This window comes from Manis javanica, chromosome 3 (genome assembly GCF_040802235.1).
Source record: "Manis javanica isolate MJ-LG chromosome 3, MJ_LKY, whole genome shotgun sequence".
NCBI classification, from domain to species: Eukaryota; Metazoa; Chordata; class Mammalia; order Pholidota; family Manidae; genus Manis; species Manis javanica.
The window spans coordinates 152,727,425-152,746,422 of record NC_133158.1 but is presented as its reverse complement, the minus strand read 5'-3'; the positions used below and the strand labels follow the sequence as shown (position 1 = coordinate 152,746,422).

Genomic DNA, 18,998 nt, shown 5'->3' with positions numbered 1-18,998 from the left:
TGGTTTTTATATTATTTATTATATTAATCTCAAAAGGAATAGGTCTCTTCAGAGTTATACTTGCAGAGTCTAAGGGCTCTCTAAAACTGCTAGCCTCACTGTATGACTTTTCATTTCAGAAGTTGTACATCTAAATAGATAAAGAAGATAATCTCAACACAAAGGTATGGTTTACCTGTGCCACTGGTCGACGACAGCCTTGGATGGTAACCTCCAGATTATTTTGGGCTTGGGTTCCCCAATGGCTGAGCAGTTCAGTAGTAATTTGTCCCCAAAGTTCACCTCAGTCCACTTCTGGGATGCAGATTCTATCCTGGGGATGGTCTCTTGCTCTTCTACTGTAAGAATTACCACCCTTCTCTCTGAGCCAGTGGAGCTGGTAGCAATACATTCATAAGTGCCCCTGTCTGAAGAAGCTACATTTCTTACATGCAGTGTCCCATTTGAAAATAAGAACAACTTGGAATTGATCGACTGTAATGGTGTCACTTTGGTGCCATCAGTGAGGACCCAGTGGACACTAGGCTGAGGAGTTCCTTTTGCAGTACAAGGCAGTTTCAAACTTTCACCCCACATCCCTGCAATGACTTGCCTCTTTTGCTCTAGAATGACAGGTGGGGCTGCAATGACTTGAAGTTTAACCAGCAGTGAGTCCTGGCCAGCTGAGTTGTTGGCCATGCATTTGTAAAAGCCCCTGTCATAGATGCTGAGACTGTGGATGACCAGCGTTCCATCAGATTTCACCAAGGCCTGCCTTTTCCCCTCAGAGGATTCTGAGACCACTGTTTGGTTTGCGAGAATCCAATAAATCATAGGGCTTGGACTACCTTCAGCACTGCACTTCAATTCTACAGTGCTTCCAGAATGGACTGTGATCTCTTTGTTACGTCTCTCCAGGATCCTGGGAGGATAGGAAACCACAGACAAGGTGACGTGAAGGTGGTCTGTGCCCAGGGGATTGGAAGCAGAGCACAGGTACTGTCCACGGTCCTGAATGTCCACCTCCTGTATGGCCAGGGTGCCATTGGGGAGCACCTGGAACCTGCTGTTCTCTTTCCTTTTAGACAAATCAAGTCCTGGTAAGAAAGGAATTTATAGTAATAGGTCATCAAAGTTTAGATAGGAGACATAAATTGTTCAAATGGAAGTCTCAAGAGGAAAGCCATCTTTTTGTTAGGCTCCTGAGAACAAATATATTTAAAGTTACGATGCCTATTCTTCAGATTGCTAAAATTATTCCTGGAATTTCTTATCACCATAATTTTAATTTAAAAGCCAGATGGCCCAATGCAATACCCATTCTCTCGTTTTCATATCACATTTCTTTGGATCCACTTTCAAATCATTTTTTTTAAACATTCCTAATTAACATGTTTTAAAACCTTTTAATGAGCAAAAAAGCCACATGGCAAAAATGTCAAATGAGGACATTAATAGTTTCTTTATCTTAGAGAAATCTGAAACTGGGGTTGATTCCAGAAACATAGCACAATATTTTCCTTGTTTTATAACCAAAGAAGACTAAGTTTAAAGAAACAGTTTCAAATACCTGATGAGACTTTGGTCCAGTGGATGGTGGGGAGGGGATTCCCAACAGCCTCACAAGGAAGAAAGGCATCTGAGTTAGCTGGAACAGTATAACTTGCTGCTTTTCCTCCAACTATTCTGGGCCTTTCGAATATATTCCTGGACAAAGAGTCAAAGGGAAGGAGTTCAGAAGTTGTTATTTGAACTGGTATCTCATCAAAGCGACTTTTCTTTGCAGTCTCCTGTATATCCCAGTTTGAAACACGAGTGGTGTCCTCTGGCAAGCCTGGGGTGGGCAACATGCTCACTATTGACTTTTTGCCTTTTTCAGCAATTTCTCGGTATGACTTGTTCCAGAAGTGGTTTTCTGACAAGGGAGAGGGAGTCAATTTAGAACTCTGTGGTTTGACTATTGTTAGTGCTGGCACAGGAGTAGACTGTAAGAGACTGGAATAGAGAAAGTGGGTGGTTCCCGTTGTGTATTTGGCATTTGGGTGAGCTTTGGGAGGTGTAGCAATCTCTGCCGCTAATTCCTGTGGATTAGCATTGTGCCCTGAGGACTCTTGGGGCCTGACCATTATATTTGTCATTATCCTGGAAGAGGGACTTGCCACGCTACCCATAACTGCACTTTGATCACTCACAGGCAGGGAGGTGTGGATGGGTGCTGGAGTAGCACAGCTGCTCAGGAGGGGTGGCACGGTTGAGTGCCTAGGGATCGTATCTCTAGGTGTAGTCTGGTGTGGTCTGCTGGACAAGGTGGCTTCAGAAGCAGCTGTGCTCGAAGTCTGAGTGCTCTCTTGGGGTAGTCTCTCACCTGTATCTGTCAGGTTAAGTGTTCTTGGATGAAGACCGATTATGCTTGAGATTCCTTTTGTACTTTCTATGGGAGAATGAGTGAAAACAGAGACACTGGACTGGGCTGAAGTTTCATGGGCAGTGAGATCAGGAGGTGTCATAGCCCTGGATGTGCTGAAGCCAGAACTCTGGTTTGGAGAGGTGTTTGGGTCATTCCTGTTCTCCTGAGGCTCCTTTTTCCTTTGGGCTTCTCGTGTCCTGGGTCTGATTATTTGGGTTTTACTGATGATAGACACAGGGGCAGTAGAGGGCGTCGTCAGTGTGGCTGTCTGCATTGATATGAAATGTGTACTTGATTCTTTGATTGAGATACTAGGAGGTATAGTGTGAACAGGAGGGAAGAGCAGCTGCTTCACTGGTGGGAGACTGACAGGACTGTGTGTTGCAGTGAGATTGTGGTGAGTCGCAGCTGATGTTACTGATAGAATCTGCATCACACCTGCTGAGAGTGTTATGCTAGGGAAGGTGGGGGAAACTTTATTCCTGGGTAAAGCAGGGGGTATTTTAACAAGCACTGTGTTTCTGCTCTTTTGTGAACCAAATTTATGGTGACTCTTTATCCTCCCTTTTTGCATATAGTTGTTTACAAAAATCTGATGCCAGGGAATTTTCCTTCTTGAAAATCTTGTAATGGCTATAGAAGTAGGCATAGATGGCTTCGTGCTGGGACCTGGCAGAGGTGGTGTAATCACTGAATCTCTTTTAACTTCACCGGTGTTAGATGCACTTGGGTAAACAATATTTTTTATGTGAGCTTTTTCCATAAATACCTGGGCTGTTCTGGCAAGAGTCATGACTGCACCAGCTGGAGTCACTTGTGTACCTTCAGCACTGAAATATTTTATCGTGGGTGTTGTTTTCTCAGTGTCTACATTTGGTCTGTTCTCAAATGGTAACAAAGGACTGTGGACTAGAGTTGTAGATGCTGCTGCGGTGACTGTGGCAATTTCAGCTTTAGTGGAGGAAATGGGCAAAGAACTTGGAAAAGGCCTTGCTGCTGTGGAAGTGGTGAGCCTCTCTCTGGGAGAACAGGACGGGCAGCCCATGTTGTGCCCTGTGGCTGGAAATGCACTGGCACTTTCTTCAGAAGAGCCTCTGAAAGTTGGCCTCACAAAGCTGTATCTGTGCTGTCGGAGAAGTGGAGTTCTGTATGAGCTGATAATTCGCCCCCTGCCCCAGATTTTCCTCCGTCTTCCAAAGCGTCCAGACAGAGGGATGTTAGTTGTACTATTTCTGGAAATCTGTAACTGAGAACGTGCAGGAGTGTGTGTGCTCGAGGGGCGCTTAGAGGTGCTAAGCTTTTGTGTCACAGGAGAAGAGATGCGATTGCTCCTGGGTTCAGTGGTTCCTGTTACGGATGTCTGATGACTCTCCATGGCACTTACCGCCCCTGAGAACACATCAGCTTTGCTGTTAGCACTATGAAGCATTTTGATATTGACATCTTTGGCTGCAGTCCCCACTGTTACTGGGTGGGCAGTTTCCAGATGCTCTCTCCTCTTCCCCATGTCATCACTGCCATGAAAATGAGTTGCTTCAGGTAGCGGAGGAGAGATGGTGGGTACCTTTTGGTTGGCTGTGCCTTGCCTTTTGCTTGATGTGGCTGGGTTTACGTCCGTTGACACAGCTGTAGTTTCAGCAGCAGCAGACCGTTTGGAATCTACTGGTTTCCCTGGTGGTAGTGTTTGTGGACTTGCCGTGGGGGAGACTTTGGTGCCAGCTGTTGTATTTGTCACAGGGCTGTTAGATACTGTCCTGGGGTGGGCAGCCCTGGTCCTTACCAGAACACTGGGAACTTCAGTTGCCAGGACCATAAATTCCTCATCTGGAGGGAGCAGGCCTGAAGAGTCCACTTCTTCACCATGTATGTCTAGGAGCTGGGTGACCAGGACAGGTGGCCTTGTTGTGCTTTTCTCCTTCCTCTCTGACACAGCATTCTTTTTAGCTTTCTCCAAAAGTGCTGCCCAGCGTAGTGGGTCAATTCTCTGAGCAGAGGGAGGGAACTGCTTCCTGCGCTCCCTAAAGGGGTGGTTTGTTGAATCTCGACGCCCCAGGTGCACTGGTTCCCGGTAGTTGTGCTTCTTGCTCGTGCTGGAGGCTTGGTATCCCACTGCAGCTCCCGCTGGAGCAGCTGTAGAGGGTTGGGCGACTGGGGGCTCTTGAGAGTGAGCAGCAGGATTAGGCTCATCCAGTCCAGAGCCATCTGTTTCTACATCATGGTCCACTGGCTTTTGCCCTTTTGTTTTGATTGAAACTTTGTTAATCAGAAAATCTATACCTGATGGGTTGGCTGCTATACAACGATAATGACCCTGGTCTTTTGGGGTGATCTGTAATATCCTTAGTGTGCCATTGTTGAGAATTTGTCTGTCTCTTGAGGACTGATAGAGCACAGTTCTTCCTGGAAGAACCCAGCTAACAGAGGCATCTGGGATACCAGTAGAATGGCATGGGAGGTCAAGTGTTTCACCAATGAACGCTGTGTGATGAATACCATTTTCATGGTAGGCTTTGATGTAGGGCTCTACCACAGTAATCCTGTAGGTGAGAAAATCTGTATCATCATAATTGGTGCTTATGCAGTGGTATGTGCCTGTGTCAAAGCTGTCAGCCATCTGGAGCTCCAGTTTTCCACTTCTGTCTATTAGGATTCGTCCGTCCTCACTAACATAAGGGGCTGTCACTTTACTTCCATCAGCTAGAACCCACTCCAGATGTGGGGTGGGATCTCCCAGGCCTGGGCAGTCTAGGTCAATGGTCCCACCAACCAAAACAGTGTGTTCCAGCTTAGTATTGTTATCCCTGGAAATCATGGTCCATTTGTGGTTCACTGGCCTCATCTCTGCCCTTGGTAAAGAGACCTGAGCATCACTAGAGTACTGGATCTGCAGCGCACTGAGTGTGGTGGCAGTTCTGTTTAGTTGCAAGGAAATTCGGTCTTGCATTAGCCAAGGGGGATCTGCTTTGAGAACAGCCTCTATGTTGGTAAAAATATCTTTGGGCTCAGGAGCCACTTGATTATATTTGTCGCCATATTGTGTTGTTTCAGGGAGCAAGTGGCACCTTTCTAGTATCAGAGGAAAGTCACTGTACAAAGCCAGAACTTGCCAAACTGACTGAATGTGACTGTAATCTATGTTACACACCAGAAATGTTGAAAATGATGTATTTAGCATGATGTAGTCATTTTCCTCAGTGAGTACAATGGAGGATGTCTGGGAGGGCTTCTGAATACTGCAGACCATGTTAGCTTCATTTCCAGACTGGTCTGTCAGATTCAATGTGAGGGAGCCCAAGGGTGACATGAAATCTTGGGGAGACATGGACACAGAACCACTGTCTTCCAAAATCGGCAGGCTCTTCAGTTTCAGGAATGGGTCAATGCTTGGCTTGGCACACCGGAAAGCCACAGCTGGGACCATAGCTAAGGGCTTGCCTTTAGAGGTCCTGGGGTTCATGCAAAGTGGACATTGCTGAGGACTGGAGGGACTTCTGTCCTTTTTGCATTTTATTATATCTAGGAAAAATGACAATTGAATTATTGTCATTTGTAGCCTTCTTATTAATTAATATTTGAACACTTTGAATAGTTTTTGTTAGAATTTAAAACCATTTAGAAAGTCTGTTGTTGATTTCTTAAAAAAAATAACACTTTCCCTTGCCACAATATTATATCCATAGACACAAGGATTTGTCTGTCTTGTTCACTGATGTGTTTCCCATGCCTAGAAAGTATCTGATACTCAGTAAATATTATTTGAATGAATAGTTTCCTTATCTAGGGAAACATAATGATATGCTTATGATTGTCACTTTTTATTAACAGCAGTTTAGTTCTAATTCCTCATTTCAATGTTTTAAGAGTCCTAGAATTTCATTGCCCTTTAAGAGATAAACTGTTTTCATAAGTTATCATTAAACACACAAACTTTCTTTTCCCATTATCCAAAAGAACAACACCTGAATTATAAGATGCGCTGGCCTGGTCTCACTTAGTCTCAGTAGAAATGGAGAGTGACTGATAGATCATGGAGACAGGGAGACAGGTGGGAGCGATCAGTAAGGGGTGAGGATTCGGGTGAACATGGGGGGCAACTGAGGGCACGAGTGCAGACACGTTGAGGCAGACTCATTGGAGGAGGATCCAGTTTAATGGGGAGGGAGAATAGCGTGTCCCCGTAAAGGGGCGGCCCATTCATGGTGACAGTTCCGTGACGTCAGAAGCCTGAAAGTCTTAGAACACGAGGCCTACCCTCAGCCTTTCTGAATCACAGAAGCCTTTTCTTTCAGGTATTCAAATATCACTTATATTCAATCATTTAAAAAACACCACTCTGGTGAGCCTATTTAAAGTAATTGATCACTGAAATACTTGATAAGAGGTACGGAGTTTTATCTTACATAAAATGCAACCTGGGACTTCCATGCCATTTCCAGTAATAGCTCCCATATCATGCATTGGACATGGCACTTAAGGGAACATTATCCCATTGGCAGAGGCTGGGCAGGGTCAGATCACCTTCCCCCAAGTGCACAAATCCTCTCAAAGGCTTAAGTCCCTCTGACCAGGGACTCCCAACCCTTTAGTGTGTACCTCAGTATGACAGGTAATGCCATGTATATCTGGCTACTCAGCATTCTTCAGCACACTTTAAAGTTTACTATGCAGATGAAGTAGCTGAAAAGCCTGAAAGCCTTTGAACATTCATGAGTGGCTCTTTTCAGTCACCCACTTACCAAGCAGCTATGCCCCTTTACTTACTTATCAGTACCCTGGGCTCAGACCCTGTTATCGCAAAGATCATGGCAGACTTCTGGTTTAATTAAGCCTCATCACAGAATTATTTTTGCTCACATCTTGGTATGCCAATTATTGGACTTCAGGTATTTTACCTGAGATGCAAATCAGATCATTCACTTCCACTGCCTCCCTCACACTAGGTTCCAGTCACACTTAAATGCTTTCCACGCCTCAACCGTGCCATGCCTGTCCTCCTCTGGTATATGCTGTTCCTTCCACTTCCCATGCACTTGGTATCTGACACACATTCTTCCACCTTTACTGACGCCCTCAAGACCCAGGCAGGACGGCACTTCTTCTGGGTGGGCTCCCTGCTTTACTTTCTCCTAGTGCCTTTCACTTCTCCTCTCCTACCCTTGTCACCCACTCTTCAAATTATTTGTCAGGTTGTGTGTCCTCCACAAGACTGCCAGCTCCATGCTGTTCACCTGTATGTCCCTAGTGCTGTCCTAGGATGCCCAGGAAAGATCACAAGGAGATAGGCTTAATTCTACAACCATATTTCTTCCATATTTTAACTGATAAATTGAGGTGTGTCTTAACAGCTGAAGGTGTTTTAGAGTGGCAGCTGGTGCCTGCTCACACACAGACTGTCATACCTATTTTATTGTTTTCTCTTCACTTGAGTCACATGCTCTGTTGGTGATACATATATTGTTTGCCACTTAAAATGTATTTGTTATTATACTTTGACATTAAAACAAGAAGTTATTTTTTAGAAAGGCCTGGAAGCAGAACATCAGGACATAAATTTATCATCTGTGAAACCAATGTTTACTAGAGAAATGGCCACAAACCCTTATTTTATAGAAAAGCAATGGCAAGAGCTTTGTAGAATCTAAGAATGGAAGATGCCCACAAATAGATGAAGCTGGGTTTCATCTGACTACATATCACATGGCACGTGAGGCAACTGAAAGCATGAGAAACTGTCACAGCTCTTAGAAGAGATGAAAACTATTTCAGAGAAGTTGACATGACTGATTTATGAGTCTTGTAGGATTATCATTAGCATCTCAGTCAAAAGGAGAACACATCATATTTTAGACACAACTGAAAGTTGTTACTGCTAGTGGGCTTGCCTAATTATTTTACAGACACACACGTACAATTTGGGGCATATTAAGACCACAGACGGGCAGTGAGAACTCATTTGTACTCACCATCGAAATGGATAATGATAAAAGCTTAGTAGGTACTGAATAATTTTTGTTGAACTATTTTTCTAGGCACATTCTAGGAGCCAAGAATCAATAAATTAGACATAAGGCAACAGACATTTAATATTAATAAATGTAATAAAGTGTTATCCATTCAAGAACAGAAGTGTGGGAAATTACAAGTGGTAAAATGATTATTCTGATACAGATGAGGTGGTTGGAGGAACTTCCAGGCTTCCTAGAACTGGTGAATGCTAGGCAGTTTGCTGGCTGGCTGAGAGCCCATCAGGCAGAAAAGAAAGGGAAGCCCCATAGTCAGGTAAGCAGTAGCTGCAGGTGGTACAGCTCATGGGGAGTCTGGGATGAGGGCAAGCAGAGGGTAGTGGGAAATGAGGCTGAGGCTGGTCAAGGAGGATCTGGCATGCTCAGGCTTTGTTCTCGAGGCCGGGGTCAGTAAACCTGTTCTATAAAGAGGCAGGTAGTAAAGATTTCAGATTATTTGGACCATAGATCTCTGACACGATTTAACTACACCACTGTAGCACCGAAGCTGCCCTAGATGGTCTGTAAAGACCGGGCATGACTGTGTTCCAATAGGACTATTTACAAAAGCTTGTGAAGGGCTGGAACTGGCCTGTGAGCTACAGCCTGTCAGTTACTGAACTCTTTTTGGTCATTAAAAAATTTCCTTTAGTACATAGAATAACTAAATATCTTATAATCAGTGGCATAATCCATTTGGTGAAATGTTAGCTGCTAACAATATATATTAGCCTGATTTTATTACTGAGCATGTAATGAGCAGAATGGCAAGTAGGTTTCACACCTTACAGAAACCAAACAGAAACATTTGCTCCCTGGTTATACAGTTCTCTCCCTTATTTCTCCTTTCACTGCAACATTTCTCAAATAAGTTTTCTCTGTTTGCACACCATCCTTCCCCTGTAATTCAGCTAGTGACCACATGAAAATCCAGTGTTTTCTCATTCTCCTGTCTGTCTCCATGGAACTGAGGATATTGAGAAAGCCCCACTCAATAGCTCCCCTTTTAGATGTCTTGTGAAGCTACATTTATGGGACTAAAGTGTCAAATGACTAGTCCAAAATACCAACTTTTCTAAGCCTCAATTTCTTCATCTGTAAATTGTGGATTTTTGTGAAGACTAAATAGAAAACAGCTAGCACAATGTCAAGCAAAAACTGAGTATGTTACCTCCCTGCTCGCTCTTATTCCTTCTTTTTCCTTCAAAGTAACCTTTGTGCCAAATTTCCCTCTTTTTCAGTCAAGGCAGAAGTAATTTTTAGTGACTCTCATTTCCTATAGAACTAAATCATCAACTAAAGTATTTTGATGTTTTCATGCATAGCCTTATTGTCTTTTTATGTATTTAGCGTATTTACCTCAAGACACTACAGTACCTCACAATGTCTGATTAATGTTTTTTTGATCAGTTTTTTGGCTAGTTATATTAACTGACTACATATCTATATATAGAACTACATACATATGATTGGACATACCTATACACATAGATACAGTATATATATTTCATAGCAGCAACTTCGGACCTTTCCCACTTTTCTCAAGCTTCTAAGCTTTACCCCTCCTCAGTCACCTCTCCTACAAGGACACAGAGGAGGAGAAGCCATCCTCTACGAGCTCCCTTCACCTCCTCCACCAGGCGCAGGAGCTCCCCTACCTCTGTGTCCAGTTAGGTCTCCTTTCTCTCCTAAGGAAAAGCTCTTCACCTCTGGCTGGAGTGCTTACCTTCCAGTCTTCTCAGAGGACTTGCTCAGCTGATGATCTGCCCCTCTGCAGTGGCCTCACCTTCGCCCTCAACAGTCTCAAGTCCTGTGTGACTGCACACTTCCATCCTCGATGCATGGCAATCCAGTTCCCGCTCTTTCCAAAGTAACCAAGCACCCTTCAGATGCCAAAACCAGTGGGCTCTGGCCCCCTGCACAGCAAATTCTACATTCCCCCTTAAACACATTTCATACCCTGATTGCGTGCTTATCTGTAACCCTCTAGATGTGTGGTTAGAGCAGAAACAGTGCTCTTGGTATTCCCATTGCCAAGCACAGGCCTTGAATAGAGCACCAAAAAAATAGGCACTGGCTGAAAAGAGATAGGCAAGAGCAACACAACATACATTTCTTATTTCCAAGTTTTTCCAAAAGCCAGAAGTAATTAGTGGATAGTTGACTGAAACAATGAATCATTAATGCACAGATGAATTAAGAGAATTCATTAATCACTGAATTAATAGAGTTCATTTACTCTTCAGCTAAATTATCTTTGCCTCCCCACTGACTGATATAACACCTTCAGGCAGGTTTCCTCTACTTATTTAGGACAAAGGAATAAATGGCGTAGATACCTGGCTTCTCCTGTATCCAGTCAGACAACCATTTTAAGTGGCAATCACAGGTCCAGGGGTTTCCATGAAGATAAAGACTTTCCAGATTAGGCATATAGGAGACCATCTCTTGAGGAAGGGAGCTCAGGAAGTTATCAGACAAGTATAGATACTTAATGAAGGATGTTTTAAATATCTGGAGGTATCGCAAAGACACAAATGTATCTGGATGGAGTTTAGTGAGCTGATTTCCTTCCAAATGCACCAATCGGAGAAAGGTAAGTCCATTGAAAACCTCTGGGTTTATAAACTCAATACTATTGTGGTCCAGATGCAACCGTGTCAAGCTCCTGAGGCCATAAAAAGTATCTTTCTGAAGTTTTCGGACTTTATTATAGCTCATTTTTAAGACCTAAGAATAAAAAGAACACAGTTTGTCAAACGGGTTGTCACAAAAAGGAAAAGCATATCAATAATAGAAAATATGTTGAGATTAATCAAATACAGTGTGTGTACCTTGTCTGGATCCTAATTCAAGCATGTTAGCTACAAATTAAATATGAGAATATCAGGGAAAATTAGAATAATTTTGAATATTTGATAAGAAATTATTGCTAAAAATTTAAGATACAAATGATATTTTTTTAAAGATTCCTTAATCTTAATATTATTATCTCTCTCTATAGATAGAGAGACATAGATATACTGAGGTGCTTAAAAATGGAACATTATGATGTCATGAATTTGTTTCAAAACAATGCAGTGAAGAAGAAAAGTAGTTGGTAGGGTGCAGGTGAAACAAGATCTGTTAACTATTGAAGATGCATTGGGTTTCATTATGCTTTTGTGTATGGTTGAAAATTTCCATAATAAAAAGTATCTTGATACTAAATCTTTAATAAAAAATAGTGATTTTAATTTACCTCTCACATTTTTAATAGCTTTATTGAAATACAATTAACATGCCATAAAAGTCACTTGTCTAACATATGCAATTAAGTAGTATTTAACAGAGTTGTGCAACCACCTGTATTAATTTTAGAAAATTTTCATTGCCATAAAATCAAAACTGATATCCTCTGGCAGTCATTTCCCTATTCCTCCTGCCCCTAGAAAACCACTAATTTACTTTGTTTTTATGGATTTTCCTATTCTGGACATTTAATACAAATGGAGTCATATAATATGTGGTCTTTTGTTTCTGGCTTTTTACAATTTGCCTAATGTTTTCCAGACCCATCCCTGTTGTAGCATGTGTCAGCCCTTTATTGCCAAAGAGTATTCCATGTAACATATTTTGTTTATCCACTTATCAGCTGATAGACATTTGGGATGTTTCTACTTTTTGGCTATTATGAGTCACATGATTTTGAATTTAATCAAAATTAAAATAATTTTTTGAGTGTTTCCACAGTACGTGGGTATTCTCCAATACCTTCTTTACTTATACTCTTTCTCCCAAAAAACAAAGAAATCGTAGTGAAAACAATAATTTCTCCTATGTTTCCTGATTAGGCTTAAATAGGCAACATAGAAAATATTCCCTGAGAGTACACTCTTAAACTCAGTGCTCAGAGCTCCTCAATATCTATTGAAAAGCTGGTTAGCAGAATAAATGTTTACAGACAACTGCATTCTCTGAAGACATATATTCCGAAGAAAGCCTGATGCAGCCAAAGCAACAGAAGTGCATAACTAGACTGAATTCCATTGTTTAACGCAGCCCTGATATTATGTCAAAAGGCTTTGTGAACACTGGCATTTTATCTTTTGTAAAGATATTACTGACCTATTTTATTTTAATGTATCTTTTTTATGAGAATTTTTGGATAGAAGTTGTGGCTTGTGGATCAAGGTAGTAGATTAGAGACATCCTGAGCTCATTTCCTTCCATGGACAAACCAGAATTTCAAGTGCATGTAGAACAACTATCTTTGAGAGAAAACTATAGATGAGCAGAAAAGATTTTTACACAACTAGGGATATGAAGAAACGACCACATCAAAATGGACAGGAAGCATGGAGTTGCAGTCTAGTCAGGGCCCCCCAGAATGGTGACCCACAAACAAGAGGGGTATCACAACAATTGAGGACCCCACTGAGGAACAAGAGTTCTGAAACTCATATTGGGCTCCCCAGCCCAGGGAACCTGTACCAGGAAGACATGATGGGCCTGCACCCCCATAACATTTGGCTTTGTAAACCAGCAGGGCTTATACCCAGGAGAGCTGGAAAGCAGTAAGAAGTTAAGACTACTTCTAAGAGCACACACACAACCTCACTTGCCCTGAGTCCCAGGGCAGTGACAGCAGTTTGAAAGTGCCTGGGTTACACATGAAGGGGATTCACTGACAACTTTGAGGACATGTTCCAGAGGAGCAGGGATCTGTTAGAATGTTCTCCGGGGACAAAAGCACTGATGGGCATCATTTTTTCCCACTTCCCTTCTCCTTTGCTGACCCAGTGCTGGCAGGAGACTATCAACTTACTTTCAGCAGAAATTTTATAGGCCAGCAGGGAGTGGCAGGATGTATTCAAAGTGCTGAAAGGAAAAACCTGAAAACCAAGAATACTCTACCCAGCAAGTTTATTACTCAGAATTGAAGAAAAGATAAGGAGTTTCCAAGACAATGAAAAGCTGAAAGAGTTCTCAACACCAAACTAGCCTTACAAGAAATGTTAAAGGAACTTTTTTAAGCAGAAAAGAAAAGGCTATATATCCAAAATAAGTACAACAAAGGAGGCAAGACTATACAATGGGGAAAACATAGTCTCTTCAATAAATGGTGGTGGGGAAACTGGACAACTACATGCAAAATAAACTGAATTGTTTTCTTATACCATATACAAAAACAAACTCAAAATGCATTAAAGACTTAAATGTTAAGACCAGAAACCATTCAACTCCTTGAAGAAAACTTAGTAAACTCTTTGAAATTGGTCTTAATTTTTTTTTTAACTGTCTCTTCAGGCAAGGGCAACAAAAGCAAAAATAAACAAATGGGACTACATCAAGCTAAAAAGCTTTTGCACATTGAAGAAAACCATCAAGGAAATGAAAAGGCAAGCTACTGAATAGGAGAAGATATTTGCAAATGATATAACTGATAAGGGTTTAATATCCAAAGCTGTAAAGAGTTCATACAACTCAATCAAAAAAACAAATAATCCAATTAAAAAATGGGCAGAGGACTTGATCAGACATTCCTCTGAAGAAGACATATAGATGACCAATAGATGAAAAGATGCTCAATATCACTAATTAATATCACTAATTTTACAAATATACATGCACACACACATATGTATAGTGGAATATTAGCCATAAAAGAATGTAATATTGCAATTTGTAACAACATTGATGGCCCTACAGGGTATTATTCTAAGTGAAATAAGTCAAAGAAAGACAAATATTATATGATTTCACTTATGTGGAATCTAAAAAACAAAACATAACAAAACAGACTTATAGATAGAGGGAGCAATCTGATAGTTGCCGGAGGGGAGGATCTAGGGGGATGGGAAAAATAGGGGAAAGAGAATAAAAGAAATAAACTTTCAGTTATAAAAAACCTCAAGGGGATGTAATGTACAGCATAGGGAATATAGTTAACAATATTGTAACAAATTTGCATGGTAACTAGATTTATCCTTACCAATTCCTAATATATATAAAAATTGAAGCACTGTGTTGAAGACCAGAAACTAGTATTACATATAAACTACATTTCACTTAAAAATTTAATTAAAAAAAATAAGATAATGTTGTGCTTTTCCTGAACAATTTTTTATTTCTTTAGAAATTTAGTAGACTTCACAAATTGTGAGTCAGTTTCTCGAAAGCTTCAAGTTCTACCTATAGCAGACATCCTGATCTTTATGTATACATTTCCCTGTATTCCTCTTATTCTTATCCCTTGATTTGTTTTTACCATTACTTTATTACCTACTGGAATGATAATTTTTCCAACATCTGATGCATTCTTGGATGGTTCCATAACTTTAAAAGATTTGAAGACAATTATAAATAAATAAGGTATAAATAAATGGTATAAATAAGCAAAGTGAAATGAAGAAAATTATGCTGATGTAATGGAAAGCTAACTTCTGTGTAAGACAGCAATTAATTTTAGGAACCCCATTCAATTCCCCAATGAGCATGACTGCAAATTCCCTTTCAAGATTGTTAAAGGTTTAGTAATCCTGGTGTATTGACTTTTCTTTATCTGTTAGCCTAAGGTAAACTTGCCTCAAAATTTTCTTATTCTAATTTTCACATACTATTGCATTTAATAAGAAATCCATTCTTTCATATCCTCTTTGATGTCTACTTCTAATTTACAGAATTTTGATTTCTGGACTCTCCATGAATAGCCAGCATTTGGAAGTACTTCTCGCTTCTTGAAACTACCACTTACCCTCACCGTTCTTACCTGCAAGGCCTGCAGATCTGAGAAGGTCTTAGCAGGGATTGTGTGAATGCCATTGCTGTGCAGCATTAGTAACTCCAATTTGTTGAGGCCAGAAAAATCCATTTCTGTCAGTCTAGCCAAGCTGTTGTACCTGAAATAAAATACCCAGCATAAGCCAAGACTGTCAACTAAATTTCAAATGTCAAAGCAAACCCACACACAAGCACATACCAAGCCCAAAGTCTCCTGTTCTTTAACTTGTGGTGAAGGATACACAAATGCTTGAAATATCATTAGAATTCATCAGATGCCACAGAGGGTTTACCGTCTACCTAGCCCTTGCAGTCTTAGTTAACATTACCATCCACATTCTCAGAAATATTCCTTCTCATTTTCAAAGCTGTAGGGATATGCTGTTTCTTTGGGTTGGAACACCCTTGATTATAGCCCTATTTGTGAGCACTGTTAAGACCCATTATTTCATGACATGTCCCCTTACTCTCCCAAGTGGAATTCATCCCTGTGGTTAGGAACCCTGGGCTCTGAAGCCAAATGGTTTGGCCATGATTCTGAACTCAGGTGCTTGGTAGTGTTGACACACTGGTAAAATCAGTAATCTTTCTGTGCCTGAGTTTCCCCATCTATAAATAGATGCAATAATAGAACTTACTCCAAAGGGGTTATGAGGATTAAATGGAATACATGACAAGTGCTTAGCTCAATGCCAGGACTTAATAAGCACACAGTTAATGAGCTGATTATTACTAGTGATCTTTCCCAAGGCAGTGTTTATGCTCTCTTATGGTTATTAAATTGTACTGACTGTCATCTTTCTTTTAACTATATCTTATAGAATTGAATAATACATCTTTTCATCACTCTATCCCTGGTACCACTCATTGTGTTTGGCACCTAGTAGGTGCTCATTAATATCAAATAAGTGATGTCTGACTACATGTGCCCATGTACAGTTTTGATGAACCTTTAAAATATAATCACCTTTTGTTAGATTTAATTAGATATGCATTTTAAAAAGCATTTTAAGTAAGTCACTTTGTACAGGGAAAGTCCAAGGGCATAAAAAAGGATCTAGCTACCTTTTTATACATATCTTTTATATATGGGAGAACACTTCCATTTGTCCTGTTATCTCAAATATATCGTAACCCTGATTCTTAACAGGATCTATATTATTTTCGAGCTAAAATGTAGCCAGAATGAAGCTTTTCAAAATTCATGGGACTTTCAACCTACCAAGAGTGACTCTAGATTCCAGAAAAACTGCCTCCTAGTAAAATCTTACCAGGAAATTTTTTTTTATTGCCTCTAACAAACTAAGGTCCTCGTGCACTTATTTCAGAAGAAAAATACTGTTAAAACAACTGTGGTTAATCTCTCAAAGTCACAAGTGTTTGGGAGACAAGTCACCAGTGTGATCCATCCCTCTTTGAGAAGCGGACAACACAAGGGCCCCCACGTACCCTAAATTGATACGCTCCACATCACGGGGGATGTTGTCTGGGATGGAGGTCAGGTACCGAAACGTGCAGTGTACCTCTGCGGGCACATAACAGGCACAACGGCGAGGACAGGCCCTGCCCCCGGGGGAGGCCACCAGGCAGATCACAGTGAAGAACAGCCAGCAAGTGATTTCTCTGTCTGTTACCTTCATCCTGAAAAAACAGCACACCTTGAAATTATAGACGTGGTTTGAACAGAGTTCCAGTTTGACCATACACAGTTACTCTGGCAGTCTGGGAGACCTTCCTGAAAGGTCACTAGGTGGACAATTTCATTCACAACTTCTGTGGTAAAATTTACTTTTTAAAAAGCCTAGTTTGTGCTGGGGATTTGTGCTAATGCAGGTTATTTATTGTTGTGAAAACTCCTTCACAGCTTCTCCCTTCTTAGAGAAAAGCAGCAATCCCAATTACTCAGGAATTCTTTACGGAGAGAAAATGAAGACGATAATGAAGATATTATGACAACTGGAAAACATACAGCTCAGTTTTCTGTTTATATATTAGTTCTTTTAGACTAACTTTTAAAAAACTGATTATAAAACTAAAAATGTGCATCATAGAAAATTTGGCAGCTGTAAAAAAGTGGAAGAAAATTACTCATATTCCTACCACCCATATATAATCAATATTTTGCTGTATTCCTCCAGTCTTTTAGATAGTATGTATATTTCTGAATATATGTATATAATCAAACTAAATTTTATAATACATTTTATTGTTAAATGTATATATGTATATATACTTTTCACTTTATTAAGCCTTGTTCAAAAACATTTTTTAAGAGTTGTAATAATCCACTGGAAAGGTGAATAAATCTCTAACATGTCAAACTCTTGCCAAAAAAAACACATTACATACTTCCCTGACAAATGATGACCATAAGCAACAGTAACTTGCTGAGAGGGCTTGAGCCTTGTACCTGCACTGTAGTGGGCCACACTGACCCTTGCTGACATATGTGGCTCTCTGCTTTTGCTCTGCTTAGCCTCTTTACTTGCTCCTTTCTCCCCACATCTGCCATGGGGGTTGAGGAGCATTAACAGGAAAGAAATATGCTCTGTTTGTTGGAAAACTGATGTTACCCACATGTGGAGCAAGCCCAGGGAAACCTAATTTTTTCCTGAAATTCAGAGCATAACAAAGGTTGCAATAAAATCTTCATTATGCTTTCTAAGAAGAGTGACCTTCATAATTTATAAATCCAAACATTCTTTGGAATAGAATAGTTTCTTTTGGATTCTACCAGCAATCGTCCTCTAGCCATAAATTACAAAAAATAACAGATACAGAATTGCTTGAATCTCCATATAAATATAAAGATAATGGAATTATTGTTAGCATTTAGAACAGATTAAAATTAATATAGGACTAATCCCATGACCACGTTTTTCACTGTAACATCTGGTTTCAAAAATTTTAAACAAACATTGTATTATTGGAAACAGCATTTCCACCTTCTTACTATTATGTAAACAAAGAAAGGAACAGTAGGATGAAGGTAATTCTCTCGTTTAGCTATAAAGTTCTGGGTATGCCCACATAAGAGTCATTTAAGAAAAAATCAGAAGTCTAAAAGAACATGTAAATAATGGATTCCACAAACTTAACCCCTAAAATGTACATAATGAAGTAACTAGAAATTGACAATACCTAAGCTCTTCTTCCCTGGTCCTGAATCCTCTCCTGATATAAAGACAGAGAATATTCCCAGGAAATGAAAAATTGTATTCAAGCCTGAATGAAAAAAAATTTCTCTGCTCCCAAAGTAAGCAAATAGCTTAGTCTTTTTGGCTTGCAGTTGAGAATTAATACTCTGGACAGAGACCCGGAGGCGCTTCCACAACTTCAGGGTATTATAACCGTGCCCACATTAATCCATAAGAAGTGTTCCTTTACAGAAACAAAGGGAAAGTGGGGTTTTAAAAGTTCCTTTTCCTCCCTCAACAGTGTGCTTTAATTCCTCTTAAAAGTGTCATTTAAATATAACTATTAACATCACCCCATTTTGCCCCCAGGTCCCAGGAGTAAAATTTCAATTTGCCTTTTTGGAAAAATCTGTCATAGGTGCCCCACAGTTAGGGTCTCCGGCGTCAGTCACTGAAGAGGGGGCGCTCCTGCTTGCTGCCCTCCGCGCTCTCCTGGGCGTCCTTCCGCACTCAGCCCTCCGCCCCTACCCTGCCTGCTGCCCGCTCCTGCGGCGGGTCAGCTGCCTTTCCACGCCCGGCCCCCGGCTGCTCCCCTCCGGCGGCCGCTCACCTCTTTGCTCAGGTGACCGATGGGCTCGGGCCCCCGGCGGTGTCCAGAGCTCGGCGGTCCGCGTCTGGGGACCGTCCGGAGCCGAGGGAGGGGAGCCGAGG

At 40.9% G+C, this 18,998-nt stretch overlaps 1 protein-coding gene across 2 annotated transcripts in view; it reads right to left on the bottom strand.

Moving 5' to 3' along the window:
- The window catches only part of IGSF10 (immunoglobulin superfamily member 10), a 25,331-nt gene extending 6,333 nt beyond the window's left edge, over positions 1-18,998 (bottom strand). Inside the window, exons 1-6 of one of the 2 annotated variants that reach the window (XM_037008249.2) lie at positions 18,898-18,998; positions 16,600-16,791; positions 15,140-15,269; positions 10,728-11,118; positions 1,550-5,902; positions 176-1,076 (exon numbers count right to left, since the gene is read on the bottom strand). In XM_037008249.2, the coding sequence (XP_036864144.2) occupies positions 176-1,076; positions 1,550-5,902; positions 10,728-11,118; positions 15,140-15,269; positions 16,600-16,790 (5,966 nt within the window). In that variant the 5' untranslated portion in view covers position 16,791; positions 18,898-18,998. Of the gene's footprint in view, positions 1-175; positions 1,077-1,549; positions 5,903-10,727; positions 11,119-15,139; positions 15,270-16,599; positions 16,792-18,897 lie in introns of those variants that run through there. The other variant, XM_073232207.1, reaches the window with a different exon arrangement.